At 45.9% G+C, this 21,704-nt stretch overlaps 2 protein-coding genes across 4 annotated transcripts in view; both read right to left on the bottom strand.

The window, feature by feature from the left end:
• Nucleotides 1–8,861, bottom strand: part of LOC116362573 (cell wall integrity and stress response component 4) — a gene marked incomplete at its 3' end in the record, with an annotated part of 56,861 nt that extends 48,000 nt beyond the window's left edge. The window contains exon 1 of the mRNA XM_031816642.1: nt 7,330–8,861. Coding sequence (XP_031672502.1) covers nt 7,330–7,570 — 241 coding nt within the window. The remainder of the gene's footprint in view (nt 1–7,329) is intronic.
• A 558-nt stretch (nt 8,862–9,419) lies between these two features.
• The window catches only part of hipk3b (homeodomain interacting protein kinase 3b), a 71,107-nt gene continuing 58,822 nt past the window's right edge, over nt 9,420–21,704 (bottom strand). Inside the window, exons 8-16 of one of the 3 annotated variants that reach the window (XM_031816644.1) lie at nt 19,961–20,084; nt 19,460–19,581; nt 18,911–19,035; nt 18,414–18,584; nt 17,966–18,286; nt 16,861–17,007; nt 16,313–16,572; nt 14,527–14,660; nt 9,420–14,396 (exon numbers count right to left, since the gene is read on the bottom strand). In XM_031816644.1, the coding sequence (XP_031672504.1) occupies nt 13,938–14,396; nt 14,527–14,660; nt 16,313–16,572; nt 16,861–17,007; nt 17,966–18,286; nt 18,414–18,584; nt 18,911–19,035; nt 19,460–19,581; nt 19,961–20,084 (1,863 nt within the window). In that variant the 3' untranslated portion in view covers nt 9,420–13,937. Of the gene's footprint in view, nt 14,397–14,526; nt 14,661–16,312; nt 16,573–16,860; nt 17,008–17,965; nt 18,287–18,413; nt 18,585–18,910; nt 19,039–19,459; nt 19,640–19,960; nt 20,085–21,704 lie in introns of all 3 variants that reach the window. The other 2 variants (XM_031816643.1, XM_031816645.1) reach the window with 2 other exon arrangements.

A 21,704-nucleotide genomic window follows, 5' to 3' on the forward strand; every position in this document is an offset into this window, starting at 1 on the left:
AGTAGGATACTGTAGAGGACCATGGCTTGCTGAAAATGAAAAGCCTGTGCACGTCGTGATTGCATTCAATTTATTCCATGCGTAACTCTGTTGTTGTTTGTGTCACACTGCTTTGCTTTATCTTGGCCAGGTCGCAGTTGTTAATGAGAACTTGTTCTCAACTGGCCACCTGGTTAAATAAAGGTGGGAAAAAATGTAAAGTTAAAAATCCTTTAAAGATGGAATCCTTAATGGTGAAACTGACACGTTTGTTTGCAATATTACAACAACAAAGAAGTGACTGCAAACAATGAACACAGGACAGGACAGGACAGGACAGGACAGGACAGGACAGGACAGGACAGGACAGGACAGGACAGGAGAGGAGAGGAGAGGAGAGGAGAGGAGAGGAGAGGAGAGGAGAGGAGAGGAGAGGAGAGGAGAGGAGAGGAGAGGAGAGGAGAGGAGAGGAGAGGAGAGGAGAGGAGAGGAGAGGAGAGGAGAGGAGAGGAGAGGAGAGGAGAGGAGAGGAGAGGAGAGGAGAGGAGAGGAGAGGAGAGGAGAGGAGAGGAGAGGAGAGGAGAGGAGAGGAGAGGAGAGGAGAGGAGAGGAGAGGAGAGGAGAGGAGAGGAGAGGAGAGGAGAGGAGAGGAGAGGAGAGGAGAGGAGAGGAGAGGAGAGGAGGAAAGATCTGGACCAGAACATTACAGGATAAAATGTCTCTGAAGCCTGACAATGATATACATTTACTTTAATTAACTGACAGAATCTATTGATTAGGAGATGACCCCAGAACCAGGAACTCGTGTCTTGTCACATTGTCATGATCTGCTTGGTAGACATTACTTCACACGATATCACTCCACACACACACACACACACACACACACTACATTCCCCAGGTGCAGGGTGGAGTGTGAGGGATAATAGTGGGCAGATGGCACATGGTGCTAATTAGCAGCACTAGCAGCACTGTTAACCAGGCCATTCTATCTATCAGTGTTACCACCTGATACAGACATGGCATAGAGGGGAGGAGACTAGAAACCGCACTAGTGGACCCTACTGACCATCACTTACCATCCAGTGACCATTACAACAGGCCAGCATGTGACCGACCAGGTATCGAACCAGGGTAGTCTGTGTGCCTCAAGACAGTGTTTAGCCCACTGAGCTAAAGCCTAGGCATTACAGGTGGTAGATGAGGAAGATTTGAATGACCCCCATGCCAATACAAACAGTACTCTCTCTCTCTCAAAACACAATCAGCAGGTTAATAGATACCTTGTGTAGTAATCACCTTTCCTCAATTCAATGCAGCTCTGAATAGAAATCACACTGATTACAACAAGCAGTATGCACAGTCATGGTAAGAGAGAGACTGGAAGGGTTGTTCTTCACCACTGGCTTGAAGAATTGAAAGAAGTTCAGATTTTCATATTCCACAGAGACAAACACTCCTATCGATACACATTCACAACACAGACAAATCAGATGGTTTTATACCCGTACAAATACAGTCAAGTGGCATGTAATTGCCTAAAGGGCCTACAGACGCAGCGTTGATTTCACACGTAGTTCTACGTACTTTTGTGTGGCTCAAATTTTGGTCCGGACCGTATACGATGCTCGGTCGGTCTGTTTGCTTGTAGTGTATAGCTGCCTTTAAGCCCTAGAACTGGGATAACAAGAGATGGAAACTTCAGCACTCAAACATTAAGAGCAGCAGGGAAGTTGAGACTGAGACACAAACACACGCAAACACACACAGGCACTCAAACACACACACACACACACACACACACACACACAGTCCTCCGTTTCCCTGACATCCCTGTCCACAACGTAATTAACTTTGACACCCAAAATCAGTGCAATAAGTTGAAGCGGGACCCCAGCCACCCGAGCCATGGCCTGTTCTCCCCACTTCCATCACCTAGCCGCGGGCAGCACAGGAGCATCATGGCAACAACTGGAAGACTGGCCAAGAGCTTCTACCCCCAGACCATCAGGCTGCTGAATAGACACCACTAGTCAGCTGTTTCTACCCCCAGACCATCAGGCTGCTGAATAGATACCACTAGTCAGCTGTTTCTACCCCCAGACCATCAGGCTGCTGAATAGACACCACTAGTCAGCTGTTTCTACCGCCCAGACCATCAGGCTGCTGAATAGACACCACTAGTCAGCTGTTTCTACCCCCCTGACCATCAGGCTGCTGAATAGACACCACTAGTCAGATACCTACTCCCCTTGTCCCCCTCAGCATTGGACACAAGAGTTAAAGTAAGCAGCCCACTGCCCCAGGCGTAAGACGGAAGGTCAGTAGCCTGGTGAGCTGCACCGCAATCTATCATTGGAGAATTGTAACAGTCATTTTATTGATAGAGAGAGGACACAGATTGGGATGTCAATAAGCAATGACACAGCCAGTCTTTGTCCTTGCTCAGCACCATCGATTCTTCTAACCAATGAAAATGTGATGTAAAAGCAATTACATGACACAGTGTGAGGAGAGCTTCTCATAGAGTGGATGTCTGTGAGGTTAACTTCAGTCAAAGCCATGTTGTCAGCAGAGCTTCTCATAGAGTGGAGGTCTGTGAGGTTAACTTCAGTCAAAGCCATGTTGTCAGCAGAGCTTCTCATAGAGTGGATGTCTGTGAGGTTAACTTCAGTCAAAGCCATGTTGTCAGCAGAGCTTCTCATAGAGTGGAGGTCTGTGAGGTTAACTTCAGTCAAAGCCATGTTGTCAGCAGAGCTTCTCATAGAGTGGAGGTCTGTGAGGTTAACTTCAGTCAAAGCCATGTTGTCAGCAGAGCCTCTCATAGAGTGGATGTCTGTGAGGTTAACTTCAGTCAAAGCCATGTTGTCAGCAGAGCCTCTCATAGAGTGGAGGTCTGTGAGGTTAACTTCAGTCAAAGCCATGTTGTCAGCAGAGCTTCTCATAGAGTGGAGGTCTGTGAGGTTAACTTCAGTCAAAGCCATGTTGTCAGCAGAGCCTCTCAGAGTGGAGGTCTGTGAGGTTAACTTCAGTCAAAGCCATGTTGTCAGCAGAGCCTCTCATAGAGTGGAGGTCTGTGAGGTTAACTTCAGTCAAAGCCATGTTGTCAGCAGAGCCTCTCATAGAGTGGAGGTCTGTGAGGTTAACTTCAGTCAAAGCCATGTTGTCAGCAGAGCTTCTCATAGAGTGGAGGTCTGTGAGGTTAACTTCAGTCAAAGCCATGTTGTCAGCAGAGCCTCTCATAGAGTGGAGGTCTGTGAGGTTAACTTCAGTCAAAGCCATGTTGTCAGCAGAGCTTCTCATAGAGTGGAGGTCTGTGAGGTTAACTTCAGTCAAAGCCATGTTGTCAGCAGAGCTTCTCATAGAGTGGAGGTCTGTGAGGTTAACTTCAGTCAAAGCCATGTTGTCAGCACTCGTGAGCAAAGGGCAGGTCTGCAGTATAAGGACCTCATAGTGCTGACGTTGGGAGAAAGTGTCTGGAGGGAACACAGGTGGTGTAGGAATATACTGTTTATTTAGCTCTGCATAGGCTAGGGTATCACTTATCCACTGTGTGTTGGGTGGGGGAGGCTGTGAGTGTGTGTCTCAGCCTCCAGTATCTATGCTGCAATAGTCTATGTGCTGGGGGGCTAGGGTCAGTCTGTCCTATCTGATGTAATTCTCCTGTCTTGTACTGTGTGATCTTAGGTATGTTCCCATCTCTCGCCGTCCTTCTCTCCTCTCCTCCCCTCGAGGACCTGGCCTGATGACTCCTGGCTGTCCCTGTCCCTAGTCCTGCTGCTGACCCAGTTTTGGCTGTTCTACCTGCGACCACAGAACCCTGACCTGTTCACCGGACCATCTCACCCTGCACACACTGCTCCAGTTTACTCAAGGCCCTCATACAACACTACACTACTTCATTGACTGTTTTCAGAGGGTGGGGGAGAGAGTTGGTTACTGTAAGCTGAAGATGTGGTTCCCATAGCGACACCATGCACTGTAGTGGTTCTTTTGGATTAAAGAGAGGCGAGCCACAACAAGTAAGCACTGGCCTAGATCTGTCTAAACTAGCCAACAATTCCCCTTTAACTAACAGCCATAGTATCTACTTTAGCCTGCCATACACAGTCTTGCGTGCCAGACATGGCTCCGTGAGATGAGCCGTATGCATGCCGACATGACATACAGTACAAGCTGAATCCTGGTTCAGAGAGATAAACCTAAGCAATAAAACATGAGATGATGTGTGATATGGGGATTTAACACAGCCACTCTCACCAACAAACACCACAGTCATGCTCAAGTCCCCATAACACACACCCTCTTTTGATGAAAAAAAGTTTACCCTGAAAGCAAGAATTCTGACCCTACATGAATGTGGGTCTATATCACTGAGGGTTCTAGTGAAGAGGTACATCTTCTTCATCTGTATCCATTCATGCTCATTCTAACAGCCCATTCATGCCTAGAGGTGTTTTGTGAATGGCAAAGCAGAGCAAACAGAGAGGGGGAGGAAATAGGGTTCTAACTAGATGGGATACAGCTTTTGTCAGATTTGACTTTTCGTAGCAAGTTAAAATAATTATCCTAACCTGCTGCGTAAGTTAACGTAGAAGGTTATGAGAATTGGGATAAGGTTAGGAAAAGGGTTAGGGTTAGCTAAAATGCAAAAAAAAACTAAAACATTTTTGACATTAATTTGACAAAAGTTGTATCCCTTCTAGCCTTGATCAGGAAGTGGGAAAGAGATGGAAAGGAACAGCAGATAATGGAAGGAGGGCCACTAGACTAGAACACTACAACACATAACAATGGATTCTACAAAGTACAATGACATTTCCCCCAGAGACTGATCTATGGTCAGCGTTATGTATTTCCCCCAGAGACTGATCTATGGTCAGCATTATGTATTTCCCCCAGAGACTGATCTATGGTCAGCATTATGTTTTTCCCCCAGAGACTGATCTATGGTCAGCGTTATGTATTTCCCCCAGAGACTGATCTATGGTCAGCGTTATGTATTTCCCCCAGAGACTGATCTATGGTCAGCGTTATGTATTTCCCCCAGAGACTGATCTATGGTCAGCGTTAAGTATTTCCCCCAGAGACTGATCTATGGTCAGCGTTGAGTATTTCCCCCAGAGACTGATCTATGGTCAGCGTTATGTATTTCCCCCAGTGGTTATAAAGAGGATTTGAGAAGTATAAATCTGAACCTAGGTCAAATCTGGAGTAAACTTCTATGCAGAGAGGTATAGTAAAGTGGTGGGCTGTGTGTTGAGTCTACTACACGCAAGCTTCCTTATGTATGAGAAGTGCAGTCATGAGAAATACATTGACTACGCATCGGAGAGTTAGTGGCTATGCTTCTTCTATCTAACAAGGCTGCTTCTTTACCAGATTGAAGAGCAATAATCCCGACAAACTTTCCCCAATTCTCCTGGTCGCTGGAGACAAGGATTTATGTGTGCCACTACTGAAAGCTGACCCAGATGCACTGTAGGCTTGTACAAGCCCACAGCCCAGGCACATTACACACATGTCCACGGAGTGCACAAAACATCAGGAACACAATTCTAATATTAAGTTGCACCTCCCCTTTTGCTCTCAGAACAGCCTCAGTTAGTCGTGGCAGGGACTCTACAAGGTGTTGAAAGGGTTCCACAGGGATGCTGGTCCATGTTGACTCCAATGCTTTCCACAGTTGTGTCAAGTTGGCTGGATGTCCTTTGGGTGGAGGACCATTCTTGATACACACAGGAAACTGTTGAGAATGAAAAATCTTGCAGAATTGCAGTGCTTGACACAAACCGGTACGCCTGGCACCTACTAACATACCCTGTTCAAATGCACTTAAATCTTTTGTTTTGCCCAGTCACCCTCTGAATAACACACAGACACAATCCATGTCTCAAGGCTTAACAATCCTTCTTTAACCTGTCTCCTCCCCTTCATCTACACTGATTGAAGTGGATTTAACAGGGGACATCAATAAGGAATCATAGACTGACCAGGTGAAAGCTATGTCATGGAAAGAGCAGTTGTTCCTAATGTTTGTACACTCCGTGTATATTATACATGAGAAGAGATGTACAGGGGAGATATGGTAACCTAACTTCTACACTCAATGTGGACGGCTCTATTAACCTCCTTATATGTGACCAGGTAATCAACACCATCCACGAACAACAACCTGTAATCTCAGCATTACTCATAAGGCACTGCAATGAGACACTGCAGAGGAACAAAATAAATGTGCGACCATAGAGTCTATCTATACGACCCCAGTGTAACGGTATAGATATCTATCATAGGAATGTGCAGGGGCAGCAGTTGAGTGAGATAGCACACTGGGTACAGACCTCAATTCAACGTCTTTCCATGTTGGTTCAATGGAAATGACATGGAAGCAACCTTGATTCAACCAGTGTGTAACCAGTGGGAGGTCAGCTAATGTATGGACAAATATCCTAAAAACACAACAGGTACAGTCTATATTGTATTAACTAGAGACCTATAGGCTATTAACCACAATAGCCTACATGCACTGAGAGAGAGTAAGTCCTAATCAGATCAAATCGGTACATAATCATGATGAACAATAGATTAAGGTCATCAGTATACAGAGGAAATAGCACAAACACATCAGAGACAGTCTTCATATTGAGAGGAAGAAGCAGTTGGTGAGTTACATCATAAACAAGCAGGAAACAAAGAAGCCAGCTGCATTCTCGCGCAGTGTTGCAGCCTGCCGCGAGCTCAGCACAAAGCACATTCCCTATAGGCTCTGTCCATTCTCTCTCTTCCTCTCGCCCTCAGCTTTAGTAATGATGCATGCAAGTACTTAATGATACGGAAACGTGGTGCAATAGAACATGATGAGCATTGAGACATCTCTTTGAGGTATTGAACAGTATATGTGGTCGGTACAGCGCACGTCACGTTTTCAAAGGGCATAGTGGAGCTTTGATGGTTAACTTTTTCTGGGGATGAAAGAGTGTATTCATGATCTTGTCTCATGCATGTGTAGATATGGCAATACTATTAGAACCCATATGCTCTTCCAGCACGTTATCCTGAATTTTGTAGCCTACACTTTACATAACATGTATCGAATATTGCGTCCATCCATAACAATAGCGGTCCAATCCACAACAGTGGAATATGCAATGAATCAATGACTGTGCGCTGCCTGAAATATGAATGAATAATATTGAATATTTATCGGAACAGGAGAGGGGTAAGGTTGGAGTGCCAATAGGCCTATTGCAGCATTTAGCAGAAATGCTATGCATGATACACCCTCTGTTATAGCCTACAATAGCCTGCGATGGACAAAACAATGGTCAAATTCCTGTGCATCCTTACCCTCTGTGGCCTGCGCACACTGCAACAGAAGTAAGACCATTCCTATGTATAACAGACAGTTTGCAGACATCCCTTCTGCTCCATCTCTTCTCCTGGTTCTCCGATACCACCCTGCTTCTCGCACTCTTATCCATCCCGGTGAGCGCCCGTCTCCAGCCGCCGCGCCGCAGGCATGCAGTTTGGTGAAATCTCTCCGCGCACTCCTCAAACTGGGAGCCATTTGCGTTTCCAGTGAATGCATAGTTGAAGTTTCGGTCGTGAACAAGACATCTGATCAATCAATCCGTGTCTGGACAGTTAATGAAGCGGTCCACGGGTCTCGCCTGCTGTCGGCGGCTCCGAGGAAGAGGCATTGAGCTTTTTTTAGGGATGAGTCTCGGCGAGCGCTGCCTTCGGTCCACCCATCACTATGCGGCGCAGCGCGGCACTATGAGATGCGCGGTAGAAGTACACACGTCTAACATTTAGCTCAGAGCAAAAACCATTGTCCTTAAACCGATAAGGTCAGGCCAGCTTCTAGGGCCAGTTGTGACAATGTATTGTTGGGGTGTGAAATCATTTTCTGCACGGTTTTAGTTGACTCCTCCAAGTCAAGCGTGTGAGAGAAAGCGTGTGCATCCGTAATGAGGGAGTTACGACCTCTGGTGGTTGTGGCAGCAGGTTGCTGTTGTCAGATTGGAGGTGATGATGGGCAAGCTGGACGCAGAGTTCAGTTGCCACGTTCTCTCAGCGGTCAGATTGAGTGCTGATGTATAGATGCTGTTTGATGGTCCAAGGATAATGCACCAAGCCCGCTTCTGTGTTCTCTCCAGATTCTGAGTAGGAAACACAGACACCTGTCAGAGTTTAGAGAGATGGTATGGACTCACATGAGGTGAGGGGATAAGAGATACAGTACAAGTCCTGGGTCATGATGTGCTGAAATTGGTATTTCAAAATGTTGGGTGTTACTGGGAATATTCAAGTGTGAAGCTGAGAATTCCCATTCTGATTTTAAACTGAACATAGCAATAGCATTTACCTTTACTATCTTAATCCACAAGGTGGCATTCAAGGATAACGGCAATTTAAATGAAAAAAAAAAAACTTAAAAAAGGTGACCTCTTTATAATAAGTCATTTAGCAGGCCGCTTTTATCCAAAGCAACTTAGTCATGCGTGCATACATTTAACGTATGGGTGGCCCAGGGTAATCGAACCCACTACCCTGGCAGTGCCAGCACCATGCTCTACCAACGGAGCCATACAGAGAAGACCTGGACGAATGAGGTGAAAAAGAGAAGAACCACCGGGAATGAAGAAAACCGTCCAGAACAGAGTCCGCTGGAGATGCACTGCTAAGGCCGTTTGTTCCACGAGGAGCTGAAAGGAGACCAGGAAGTCAGAGGATACCTGTCATCAACCCCATTAAAGACGAGGAAGTCAGAGGATACCTGTCATCAACCCCATTAAAGACGAGGAAGTCAGAGGATACCTGTCATCAACCCCATTAAAGACGAGGAAGTCAGAGGATACCTGTCATCAACCCCATTAAAGACGAGGAAGTCAGAGGATACCTGTCATCAACCCCATTGAAGACGAGGAAGACGAGAGAGAAAGAAATCACACCAAGACTAAGTGGATTTGCAGCAATAGATTATTTTTTTTAATTCAAAGTGAATCTTGACAATAATATACCATAGAGTCTTATTTTGACACTCACCAAAAGAGTCACCTGGAAACCCGCTTAACGTGACTAAGTAGCAAAGGCTTGGTCACACCTAAATCACTGAGAACTAGAGGAAACACTATCAAACTGTTAAGAGACATCACATCCAGATCATTCCTTTCCCCAGTCCTCGTACTGGAAATATTGCACAGTGCAATTGCTACATGGCAAACTAGTGTGGCATAAAACCAACAAAACTAAACTAAAATAAAAACAAAGCCACAAAAAAATGTACAAGTATTAAAAACAGTAACAGTTCAGATTATAACGAGTCTATGATTTAGATGATCTAAACAGATGATTCTATAAGTTGCAGCATGAATTTAACTTTGAACGGACACAGTCGACCAGAACGCCCAAAAAGGAGAATACAAGTTGAGAACTGATGGAAACCAAATAGTAAATATTGAAGTGTAACACAGTAACACATTGAACGAACACATAGACCCTGAATCAACATCTTCACAACCAGATTAGAGGATTCTTCAAAATCAGCAATGAATCATACGGATCATTTTACAAACTGCTATGTCTTCTGTTGTTACGTTTCATCTCAAACATGTTGTACGAGTTCTCTGAAAACGGTTCTTTCATGTGTCCAGTAGTTGTCATATGGAGTTATAACTGGAGAAATACAAACAGTCTAGGATCATACTTTGTATCCATCTTTGTTTTTAAGTGTGGGAGAGTTTGTGCAGGCGCATTGCTGGTGAATACCATTACACAGGAATAAAGTTACAGTTAACATGCTTATATCACTGGAACACACATATCAAGCACTCCAGGTCTGCCAAGTTCATGCCTTGTCGTAATTTCAGCTTTTTACCTAAATTAAAGATGTCATAACAAAAGCATGAAACTGAAAACATGGTTGATAAAACACCTGTCCGGCAATATTTTGGTGTTGAAATGTGTAATACCTTACGCTCCTCAAGAGTAGTGAATTTCAAGTGGTGCCACAATAATCTCCAGAGAGCTCCTTAACACACCGCAAACTAAATATCTATTCCAGAGCAATTCTCTAGCGTCTTATATTAACAGACTCTGTTTGGTCAATCAGCCCTTTGTGAACAGCAACAGTTTGTGGTTAAAGTCTAGAAGTCCTCTGGACTCAGTTCAGAGTTCTCCTTAACTACTCAGTCCTACAATGAGTCCACCATGTGTTATCCACTGGTTCTGACTGTCATGGTTGCAAGGTGTTTGGTCTATTGACAATGAGTCCACCATGTGTTATCCACTGGTTCTGACTGTCATGGTTGCAAGGTGTTTAGTCTATTGACAATGGTGAAAATGACAGACTTGGAGTCAGTATTTCCCCACAGATTAGTGCAGCTGACTCGGTGGTGTATATGCACAGTATCGGAGCTGGCAGGAGGAGATGTAAGAACACTTGGTGGTACAAAGACCATAACGTTAAAGTATTGCATTTACTGTTCAACAAGAGTGACTATCGAGAGGACTGTTAAATCAGCACGTCACTCAAAGAGCCTCTCGGTGTGTGTGAGTGTGTGTGAGTGTGTGAGAGTGAGAGTGTGTGTGTGTGTGTGTGTGAGAAACTTTGTTGGCCTATATCTATTAAACACATATGCCTTCTACACTACTGTCATGACAACGCTCATCAAACAAGTCTTTTCCTAATCCCTGGTATGAGAGGTTGAATGACAGTCCGGGTGTGAAACGCTCCATTTTCTGTAGGTGATTTTTGGTCAAGTGGCCATTTACTAACTCATTACTAACTCATTACTAACTCATTACTAACTTCATTCTGCAAGATGGATTTTTGTTAGATCCTCAACCCCTCCTCCCCCTCCAACACAGAGCAGGTAGAGGAGAGGGGTACTGTTACCGTATAAGGGACTAACATCGTCCCTGTCCCTATTTCGCTGACCCTCTGATTCTCAAGGCACAAGCACAGTGCTGCTCACACTGTCTGAACATCAGTACAGAACATATATGCCCAGAGACTTCCATTGATAAACACCACTCTGTTATGAGACACTTCTAAAGGGGAGAGCGATACAATGGAGAAACCTCCTAAACAAACAGAAGGCAGATTATTCCAATATGGAACCAATGTAGAAATGGGAACCACTCATGTCACAGACAGTGACAATACTGAACAGATATAAATGTTTGCGTAAAATCCATATTTTAAAAGGAAATAATCATTTAAAGTGATAAAATATTGAATGGGAACAAACACTTTGGGCTAAATGAGACATATTTTGTGTTCAATTCCCCGCGGGACCATGAGGAGTCAATACGACAACCCCTTACTAGCAGACTACTGACAGGTTGTTAGTGGTGTGACTTGGGGATAACATGTTACATACTGTAAGCCTTCCATTGAGTGTCCTGCTACCTCACAGTGCTCCTGCCATACATAACAGACGCTATTATAACTGTATACTCAAATTACTACCATAATGAAGAAAGTTAAATCAATCTTGCAAGCTATAGTTTTACATGTTTACAAAACGGCAATATGAAAACATACAAAAATGAAATGACATCGATACATCCATTTATATGCAGTGACGAGCCCAAAACGGTTAATAAGGATAAAATACTGCAAAAACACCCAGACCCCCAAAACCAGAACGAATGCAACTAACGTCCATCAGCAATACAGTAGTTACAATGACGCTTCAAACATGAACGCAGAAAAACCCACAAAAATCAAAACCACTTCTATTTCAGATCATTAGGGACCTATACAAAAATAGGAACGCTAGTTTTGAACTAATTCAGCTAATTTCACAGCTGTGGATCATATAGCAGCGTATCTATGATACATTCAACAAAAATGTCTTGGCTTATTGAAATCGCCGGAAAAAGCTCAACATAACCTCAGCCATGTATTATAAATGTTTTTATATATTTTTAAATACCATTTTTTGAGATGTAACCCCAGCTCTACGACTATAGTATACTAGATAAGAGGTCTATTGTGTAAAAACAGAATATATCTAGCTACCTTGCTCAGGAAATGAATTACAGTCTTTGGTGCTGCACAAGCAACTTCATTTGAAAAGACAAAAAACTTAACGCACATAACTAGCAAAAACACAGCATATATATATATATATTCTCCCTGACGGAATGTAGAAAATAAGCAGTCAACACCAATAAACCTTAAACAAATGGTATAATGTAAAGGGAAAAAAGTTAACTTTGTCACATGCATAAATGAGAGAATTGCACGCGACAAACTCACACCTTATTAAGCGTCTGCACTAAGTAGACTAGCTCATGTATATGTATATATATGTGTGTGTATGTATGTGTGTGTGTGTGTCCAATACTGCATGGTCTGCTCAGGCTTAGAAGAATCCATACTGTTAATGAATTAGCATGTCGTCCTCAGCTAGTCAAAGCCCACCACACTGGTAACGCAGATAGAAAACAGAAAAACAAACTCAAACACGTCTCTTTTTTTAAATACAAAGACAAAAAAATACAAATCAACGTCTATTTAGAGATTGTATTGCAGTTTCATCGAACAGTACAAATACTGTTAGTAGTAAGAGTTTCACTAAATAGAAATTGATTATGAAATATTAAGCAAATATTCAATGCTTGCTCTTTGTCCACTAGTTCATTCAGGGGGAGGACGATGACAGAAAAGGAGCATTTAATAACGGACCAGCGAGCATCTGCTACAGCAAAGCACGTCGTCCTTCTCTAAGGAACAAAAGAGTAACTCACTACACACTGAAATATACACCGAATCCAAACCATAAGCACCGCTATCAGCGATACCTCACGTCCATGCAGGCTGTGCAGGGATATATATCCACACACAGGATGCATGGACTGGTAGGACCTTCAAGTGCTGCAGTCCAGTACATTAATGTATTCATGGATATAAATCCACACACAGGATGCATGGACTGGTAGGACCTTCAAGTGCTGCAGTCCAGTACATTAATGTATTCATGGATATAAATCCACACACAGGATGCATGGACTGGTAGGACCTTCAAGTGCTGCAGTCCAGTACATTAATGTATTCATGGATATAAATCCACACACAGGATGCATGGACTGGTAGGACCTTCAAGTGCTGCAGTCCAGTACATTAATGTATTCATGGATATATTTATATATAAGTAGTAACATCAACCACCTCAAATATATAAGGCACTATGGCTGGGGACAAGTATACGATGCAGCGAGTCTCGTGACGCCAACAACAAGAGCGACGTCTAACGTATCAACTTCCTGTTTACATTTTGATCTGCTCATGCAAGATCACATGCAGCTTGAGGAGCAACAACCCTACTTTAAATCGGTTAAGTGACTCCACATTTTTAAAACACCAAAGACACTGAGAAAAGGTACAAATACTTCAAACGCGGTACGACACACACCGTGGACAACATGTGCACCTGTCGGCCTATCGAGCTAGAGACTGGGATGGCTTTACAAATGTGGATGTGTCTTGCACACGTTCAGAAGGCAATATAGAAAAATAGCTGGGATAAGGTCTGACCTAGCAACGCCACCCGATTAGTCACCTGTTTTTTGAGGAGTATTGGTAGAAGAGCTAATGTGAAGGTATATTAAATGTGCAAAACACAGAGAGTGAGTTACTTATCTACATTCAATCATTCCATCCTTCCATCCTTCCTTCCTTCCTTGCCCCCCTCCTCATCCTCCATTTCTCCATCCTCCACCCAAACTTTGTGATTACATTTTTTATAGCTCATATTTCAATTGCACCCAAGTCTACATGATTGATAAAAATAGCTTGTTTCTCTGTGGTTGTGCCATGGCTCTGGACATGAAAACCATGTTGTGGTTGTTTGTTGTGTATTCTGAGAAGGCGGCCCCTCCTGCTCGCTTGGCCCCCGGGGGGCGCGAGGTGCATCTGGAGGGTGGGCCGCTCCGGCACCTTGTCAGATGTAGGGGTACTGGTTGAGTTTGGTGGGGCTGAGAGGGAAGGTGGCGTAGGCAGGCGAGGCCATGTAGGGATGCGGGGGGAAGAGGGCCTTGAACTGGCCCTGGGGGTGGATAGTGGGCGAGGGCAGCAGCCGGGGGTTGATGCCCACAGTGACCTGGTGGACGATACCACCCGGGTGAGAGATGCTGTAGGCGGGCTGCAGGACGGGCCGTGAAGCCCCGGGGGAGGCCAGGATGTGGGCCACAGGGGCTGCTGTGACCAGGGGCCCAGGGGGGGGGTAGGACAGAAGAGTATGCTGGCCGTGGGGGTGATGGCGGGGGCCTGAAGTGTGGTTGGGGCTGCCGTGGGGTAGGGTAAAGGAGTGCCCATGCATAGTGGGGGGGATGTAAGCCTGCGGGCGCCGGTGGGCATAGTTTCCATTCCATTCCTGGTGGCAGGAGCCGTAATGCTGGAGCTGGAAATGGAGAGAAAGAGGGATGGTTAGATATCATACACATATTACATGTGTGTGTGTGTGTGTGTGTGCGTGTGTGTGTGTGTGTGTGCACGCGCATGTGTGCGTGCGTGTGTGTGCGCGTGCTGACCTGTCCAAAGCCCATGGGCTGCTGTTGCTGGTGCTGGAATGCAGTGATCTTCTGTGGCCGGTTGAGGAGGGGGATGGAGTGGTGCGGTTGACGGCCCGGGATACCTCGCCCTTTGAACTGGAAAGACTCTAAGACTGGAAGGAAAATAGAAACAGAGAGCGAGACAACGAGAGAGATGGGGGGGAAATGAAAGAGAGGGATGAGTTCAAACACAGACATCATGACAGGGCAGCAGCATCAACCCACAGAGACAGACAGTAGAGTTAAACCCTGACTGTAGTATCCATCAGTCATTGTGACAGTAGAGATGTTGCATGCTCATCACTGACTTCCACTGGGTTTGACCAAACACAGCTCTTTAACAAGTGCCATCTGTTCCCCAAGCATCATGTGGCTGTTTATAAATAGACTAGAACTGATCTGGGATCTTGTGAAGGGATGGAAGCCAAATGGGTAAGTAAGCTGGTTCGTATTCATAGTGGGGGTCATACCATTGGCTATTAATACCCCCCTAGTAGCACTAGAATAGCAAATTGTGGCCTTTTCTGTGGGCTTTAGCTGGGGAGTGTTTCTGAATGTCAGCTATGGGAGGGGCCTGGCTGGGACATGAGGCCATAGGAGACAGTGTGATTTTCACTGAGGATTTATAAATGACCTATAAACAGGGACCTTAAAAAAGCCCAGCCCCAGGAACAGAGGGAGAAGACCACAGCTGTTATGAAGCCTACATATGACATACATAACCCCTCGGTAACACCCCACGAACACATTCATAAACATCTAGGTGTTCATGACAGCCAGCGAACACAATGTGGCGCATGTGTGCGTGTCTGGTTGTCATCCATGTCTATGAAGGCCTAAGTCAGGCTGTAAAGCGTTCCAGGGGATGTTAAGCCTGTCATACGTAGCTTCATAAGCTCCAGATCCACACAGGTAGAATAAAGGATAGATTCAAAGAAAGGGCTGTCAACAAGAAGCCAGCTGCAACCAGATTAGACAGTGTACAGGAAACACAAGTCCACTCCAGAGGCCGAAGCCAAGAGGTCTGAGGTGAGAGGTCAGGGCTGCAGCCATAATCACCTGCGAGTACCTCTGTGCCCTATAAACGAGGAGTAATCCCACACCATGTGACCTGTGGAGCAGACATCATCAGCAGTGACGAGGTATCTGACCCGCTGTGACCCTGTTAGCCCTGTGTCCGTGTGTGTCTGATCACTGACAATCCTGACAGATTAAGGTTACTACTGGGTTCCAGGTTCCAGTGTGTTACTGTGTGTGACCTGCTGTGACCCTGCTAGCCCTGTGTCCGTGTGTGTCTGATCACTGACAATCCTGACAGATTAAGGTTACTACTGGGTTCCAGGTTCCAGTGTGTACTGTGTGTGACCCGCTGTGACCCTGTGTGTCTGATCACTGACAATCCTGACAGATTAAGGTTACTACTGGGTTCCAGGTTCCAGTGTGTTACTGTGTGTGACCCGCTGTGACCCTGTGTGTCTGATCACTGACAATCCTGACAGATTAAGGTTACTACTGGGTTCCAGGTTCCAGTGTGTTACTGTGTGTGACCTGCTGGGTTTTCTGTTGCCCTGTCTGCCCTGGGCAAGGTGTGTCTGTTGTGGTTACATATGATGATAGAACTGTGGCCCCCTGTTCATGACTACTGAACCTGTTTGTTCAACCATAGGGCTGTGTGAACCAGGTGTGTCAAGTGTACGTCTAGGGTGAATCAGCCGGTTGTCTGTTTCCTGTGGGTGAATCAGGTGTGTGTGTGTTAGATGCTTACTGGTGTTGCCTAGCGTCTCGTTGATGTGTGGGTGGGGGTTGTTATTCTGCAACCTCATTGGCGGCACCACCATGGTGCGCACCGCCGGCTTTCTGGGCTCCGTTACCGGGGCGACGCACGCTACACGGGGCCCGCGGTTCTGGTTGCCATCGGCGATGTAGCGTTGTTCGGTGAAGGGGCTGTTGCTAGGGCCAGAGGAGTCGGAGGAAGGCGAGCCGTCCACAATGTCACAACCACTCTCCTGCTCGTCATCTGACATACTGTAACAGACCAGAGCAATCACACACACAGAGATTATACATTCTATACTGTAACAGACAAGAGCAATCACACACAGAGAGTATACATTCTATACTGTAACAGACAAGAGCAATCACACACAGAGAGTATACATTCTATACTGTAACAGACCGGAGCAATCACACACAGAGATTATACATTCTATACTGTAACAGACAAGAGCAATCACACTGTATGACAGGTGTAGGTGCAACATTTAGGTTAGGGCCCAACATGTTTGTGTGCGGCTGTTGTCATTTGGGTCATACCTGTTGGGGCGTTTGCAGGGTGAGGTGCTGGACTGGGCTGAGGCAGAGGAGCTGGTGCTGAGGGTGCTGTCTGGACTGCTGAGGGAACATACTCTCTCCATACTCACTGTGCTCTGACACGCCTCACACTCAGCACTGCCCTTACACCTGGGGGGAGGGGGAGAGAAAGAGAAAGAAAGGGGGGGGGGGTTTAGTTACAAGTTACATACAGAGTTTGAGACGATAATGACTTCGATATATTTGAAGAGGCCGATTGTGGACTGTGGTGGATATTTGAAGAGGCCGATTGTGGACTGTAGTGGATATTTGAAGAGGCCGATTGTGGACTGTGGTGGATATTTGAAGAGGCCGATTGTGGACTGTGGTGGATATTTGAAGAGACCGATTGTGGACTGTAGTGGATATTTGAAGAGGCCGATTGTGGACTGTAGTGGATATTTGAAGAGACCGATTGTGGACTGTAGTGGATATTTGAAGAGACCGATTGTGGACTGTAGTGGATATTTGAAGAGGCCGATTGTGGACTGTAGTGGATATTTGAAGAGGCCGATTGTGGACTGTAGTGGATATTTGAAGAGGCCGATTGTGGACTGTAGTGGATATTTGAAGAGACCGATTGTGGGCTGTAGTGGATATTTGAAGAGACCGATTGTGGGCTGTAGTGGATATTTGAAGAGACCGATTGTGGACTGTAGTGGATATTTGAAGAGACCGATTGTGGACTGTAGTGGATATTTGAAGAGACCGATTGTGGACTGTAGTGGGTATTTGAAGAGACCGATTGTGGACTGTAGTGGATATTTGAAGAGACCGATTGTGGACTGTAGTGGATATTTGAAGAGACCGATTGTGGACTGTAGTGGATATTTGAAGAGACCGATTGTGGACTGTAGTGGATATTTGAAGAGACCGATTGTGGACTGTAGTGGATATTTGAAGAGACCGATTGTGGACTGTAGTGGATATTTGAAGAGACCGATTGTGGACTGTAGTGGATATTTGAAGAGACCGATTGTGGACTGTAGTGGATATTTGAAGAGACCGATTGTGGACTGTAGTGGATATTTGAAGAGACCGATTGTGGAGGAGCTTGAGAGTTACTTACTCCCCCAGTGAGTGTCTCCGTGTTCTCTCTTCCTCCTCCTCTTCCTCATCACTGCTGATACTAATGACAGTAACAGTGGGGCTGGCCAGATCAGACATCACCATGGCCTGCCGCTGCTTATAAGAGACAGACTGCTCTTCAGAGTCTGAACCTGCCTTACAGCAGCTAGGCTCCTCCACCTGCTCCGGTTCAGGTTCCAGCTGTGCAGCTCGCCCCGCCTCTGGGAATCTATCCTCTGGGACATTCCTCGTGGTGTCGGCCATCTTTGGGGACTGGCATACTGAGTTTTGGGTGTTGGTGTTGTAGGTGAAATTGCTGCCTCTAGAGAGAAATAAATGACGGGAAGTTTTTTTTAATGATCAGATCGTGTGTGTGTGTGTGTGTGTGTGTGTGTGTGTGTGTGTGTGTGTGTGTGTGTGTGTACGTGCGTGAGCGCGTGTGTGTTTACCTGTTAAAGCAGGGCTTGTTTCTCTTGTTTGCAGAGGGCTGTGGCCACACCACGTGTGCGATGCCTATGCTGATTGGCTGGTGGGCAGACATGGTCATCTGGTTGGTTAAGAACGGCTGATGGTGGTGGGGCATCATAGAGCTGTATTGGTTGCCATGGGGACGCACCTTCCTGCAAATGACAATACGGGGTAACGAGCCAAAGGTTATTATCTATATTAGAGACTTAACTGACTGATCTCACTCGCCTGCTTCAAAGGAGAGGCATGTGACTCATTCTCCATCAGTTTGCCAGACAGCCATCACACTGTGTCCTATATTCTCAGAGAAGTCCTTGTCAAGGGTAGAGCATAGCAACAAAACAGACTGACAGACAATGCAGTTTCAAAAAATTCATTTGGAGCTTCCCTATTGGCTCCCTACGGAGAAAAAAAATGAATTAGTCACTGACGGTCGCTAAAGAGCACAGACAGTCAACAGCTGACAGACAGCACTCACCCCCATTCTCCCAGTCTCTGTGGGCCTGCCACAGTGTCAGACGCCATGGTGGCTGGTGGGGGCGCCATTGAAGTCACCTGCTGCCAGGCGGGCACCAGGATCTGCTGGGGGCGGTTAGACCAGGTCTGCTGCAAGGGAGAGGAACACCGTTTCCATGGTTTCTATAGCTATCTAAACTTATTCATTCCGTGGTATAGAGGGGCAGGTAGCCTAGTGGTTAGAGCGTTAGGCCAGTAACTGAAAGATTGCTGGATCGAATCCCCGAGGTGACAAGGTAAAAATCTGTAGTTCTGCCGCTGAACAAGGCAGTTAACCCACTGTTCCCCGGGTGCCGGAGACATGGATGAGGATTAAGGCAGCCCCCCGCACCTCTCTGATTCAGAGGGGTTGGGTTAAGTTGAATAGATTCAAAACATCCCCAGCACAAATGCATCCAGGATGTGTCTTGCTGATTCTCTGTCAGTTTCACTGTTGGTCTGAATCACTCAATCACACACTAGCCCGAATACTAGGGACTCGCTCTCCCGCTCCCCCCTCTCTTCTCGTTACCTGTGTGATGAGCCCAGGTCTGATCTGTAGGGGCTGGATGGAGGGAGCTTGGGTGACCAGAGGCACAGCAGTCTCCATGCGTACGGAGAAGCCCTGAGGCTTGGCTGCGTTAGTGGGGATTCCTGGAGGACCGGAAAGGGAAACATGTGTTCCACAGTAAGTCCAAGTCAGTAGATTTTGCTATAGAGGTGGATGGAAAGGAGGGAGGAAGAGAGGGGGGGGGGAGAGAGAGAAGAGAGGGGGGAGAAAGAGAGAAGAGAGGAGGGGGGAGGAGAAAGAGAGAAGTGAGAAGGAGGGGAGAAAGAGAGAAGAGAGGAGGGGGGAGGAGAGAAGAGAGGAGGGGGGAGGAGAAAGAGAGAAGAGAGGAGGGGGGAGGAGAGAAGAGAGGAGGGGGGAGGAGAAAGAGAGAAGTGAGGAGGGGGGAGGAGAAAGAGAGAAGTGAGGAGGGGGGAGGAGAAAGAGAGAAGGGGGGAGAAAGAGGAGAAGATTAAGAAGTCATACCCTGCATCGTTGGGGGGCACAGGATGAGTGCCTGTTGAAATGAGTCGCTGCAGCCAAACTGGCCATTTCCTGTTTGGAGCGGTATCCCAGGGTGCATCACTGAGGGGGCCGAGGGGGCTAAAGCCTGAAGACAAGACAGAGACATGAGCCCCCTGACATCTACTACAGAAACTAATGGGTTAGATCAACACAGAGACATGAGCCCCCTGACATCTACTACAGAAACTAATGGGTTAGATCAACACAGAGACATGAGCCCCCTGACATCTACTACAGAAACGAATGGGTTAGATCAACACAGAGACATGAGCCCCCTGACATCTACTACAGAAACGAATGGGTTAGATCAACACAGAGACATGAGCCCCCTGACATCTACTACAGAAACTAATGGGTTAGATCAACACAGAGACATGAGCCCCCTGACATCTACTACAGAAACTAATGGGTTAGATCAACACAGAGACATGAGCCCCCTGACATCTACTACAGAAACTAATGGGTTAGATCAACACAGAGACATGAGCCCCCTGACATCTACTACAGAAACTAATGGGTTAGATCAATACAGAGACATGAGCCCCCTGACATCTACTACAGAAACTAATGGGTTAGATCAACACAGAGACATGAGCCCCCTGACATCTACTACAGAAACTAATGGGTTAGATCAACACAGAGACATGAGCCCCCCTGACATCTACTACAGAAACTAATGGGTTAGATCAACACAGAGACATGAGCCCCCTGACATCTACTACAGAAACTAATGGGTTAGATCAACACAGAGACATGAGCCCCCCTGACATCTACTACAGAAACTAATGGGTTAGATCAACACAGACATGAACCCCCTGACATCTACTACAGAAACTAATGGGTTAGATCAACACAGACGGTCAATCAACAGGGATTTCATCAGCACAACATAAGGGGAATTGTGGCCTCAATTACTATTTTCATAAAGAAAGTGTTTGAGAAGAAAATAAGGAAAACAATACCAAAACTTTGACTCTCCATAATTAAAAACCTCCTAGTGTAAGTTTTGACAGATTCCAACATATAATCCGCATTAGCCTCACATCCCCAGTAGATGGCGACCTGCCTGTCTGGAGTCTGAGCCAAACAGCAGTGCTGTATGCACCAAGCATATCAGAGTAAGAGTACAGATCTAGGATCTGTCCATATAATCTTATTATTAAATCATTTAAAAGGCAAAACTGATCCTAGATCAGCAGTCCTACTCCGACACTTTATGAATAAATAAAGAACAGAGCAGGAGCCTGTGCCTGTGGTTCAGAGGTCACTGCTCTGACCTCTTGTGCCCGGGCCTACAATATTGAATCCAGGGAATTAGACCAGGGCTGAATCCAACATGATCAAAGGTCTGGAAAGTCCAATAAAAAAGTCCACCCAGAACAGGGACCGGCCCCCCCATACACATGACAGTCAACACAAAGCATTCTGAGAGGTGAATACTGGGAGATCTGGTGCATTTTCCCACCAAATACTTCCTGTAACTGGAACCAATCAAAGTTCACCTACATCAGAGCGGATGTGTTTTACACACACAAGGCTTTCCTAGAGACCACCCATTCTGTTTCCCCCCCAGGGGTAAATACTGAACACAAATGCACTAGAATTAAGGATGTGTCGATATATCAACTTGATTCAATTGGGTTTGTGGTATATGAGGTTCAGACGCCATCACCTTCACATTGTACCAACAGTTGATATGAGAATG

The sequence above is a fragment of the Oncorhynchus kisutch genome, unplaced genomic scaffold (assembly GCF_002021735.2).
Source record: "Oncorhynchus kisutch isolate 150728-3 unplaced genomic scaffold, Okis_V2 scaffold845, whole genome shotgun sequence".
In the NCBI taxonomy this organism is placed as follows: Eukaryota; Metazoa; Chordata; class Actinopteri; order Salmoniformes; family Salmonidae; genus Oncorhynchus; species Oncorhynchus kisutch.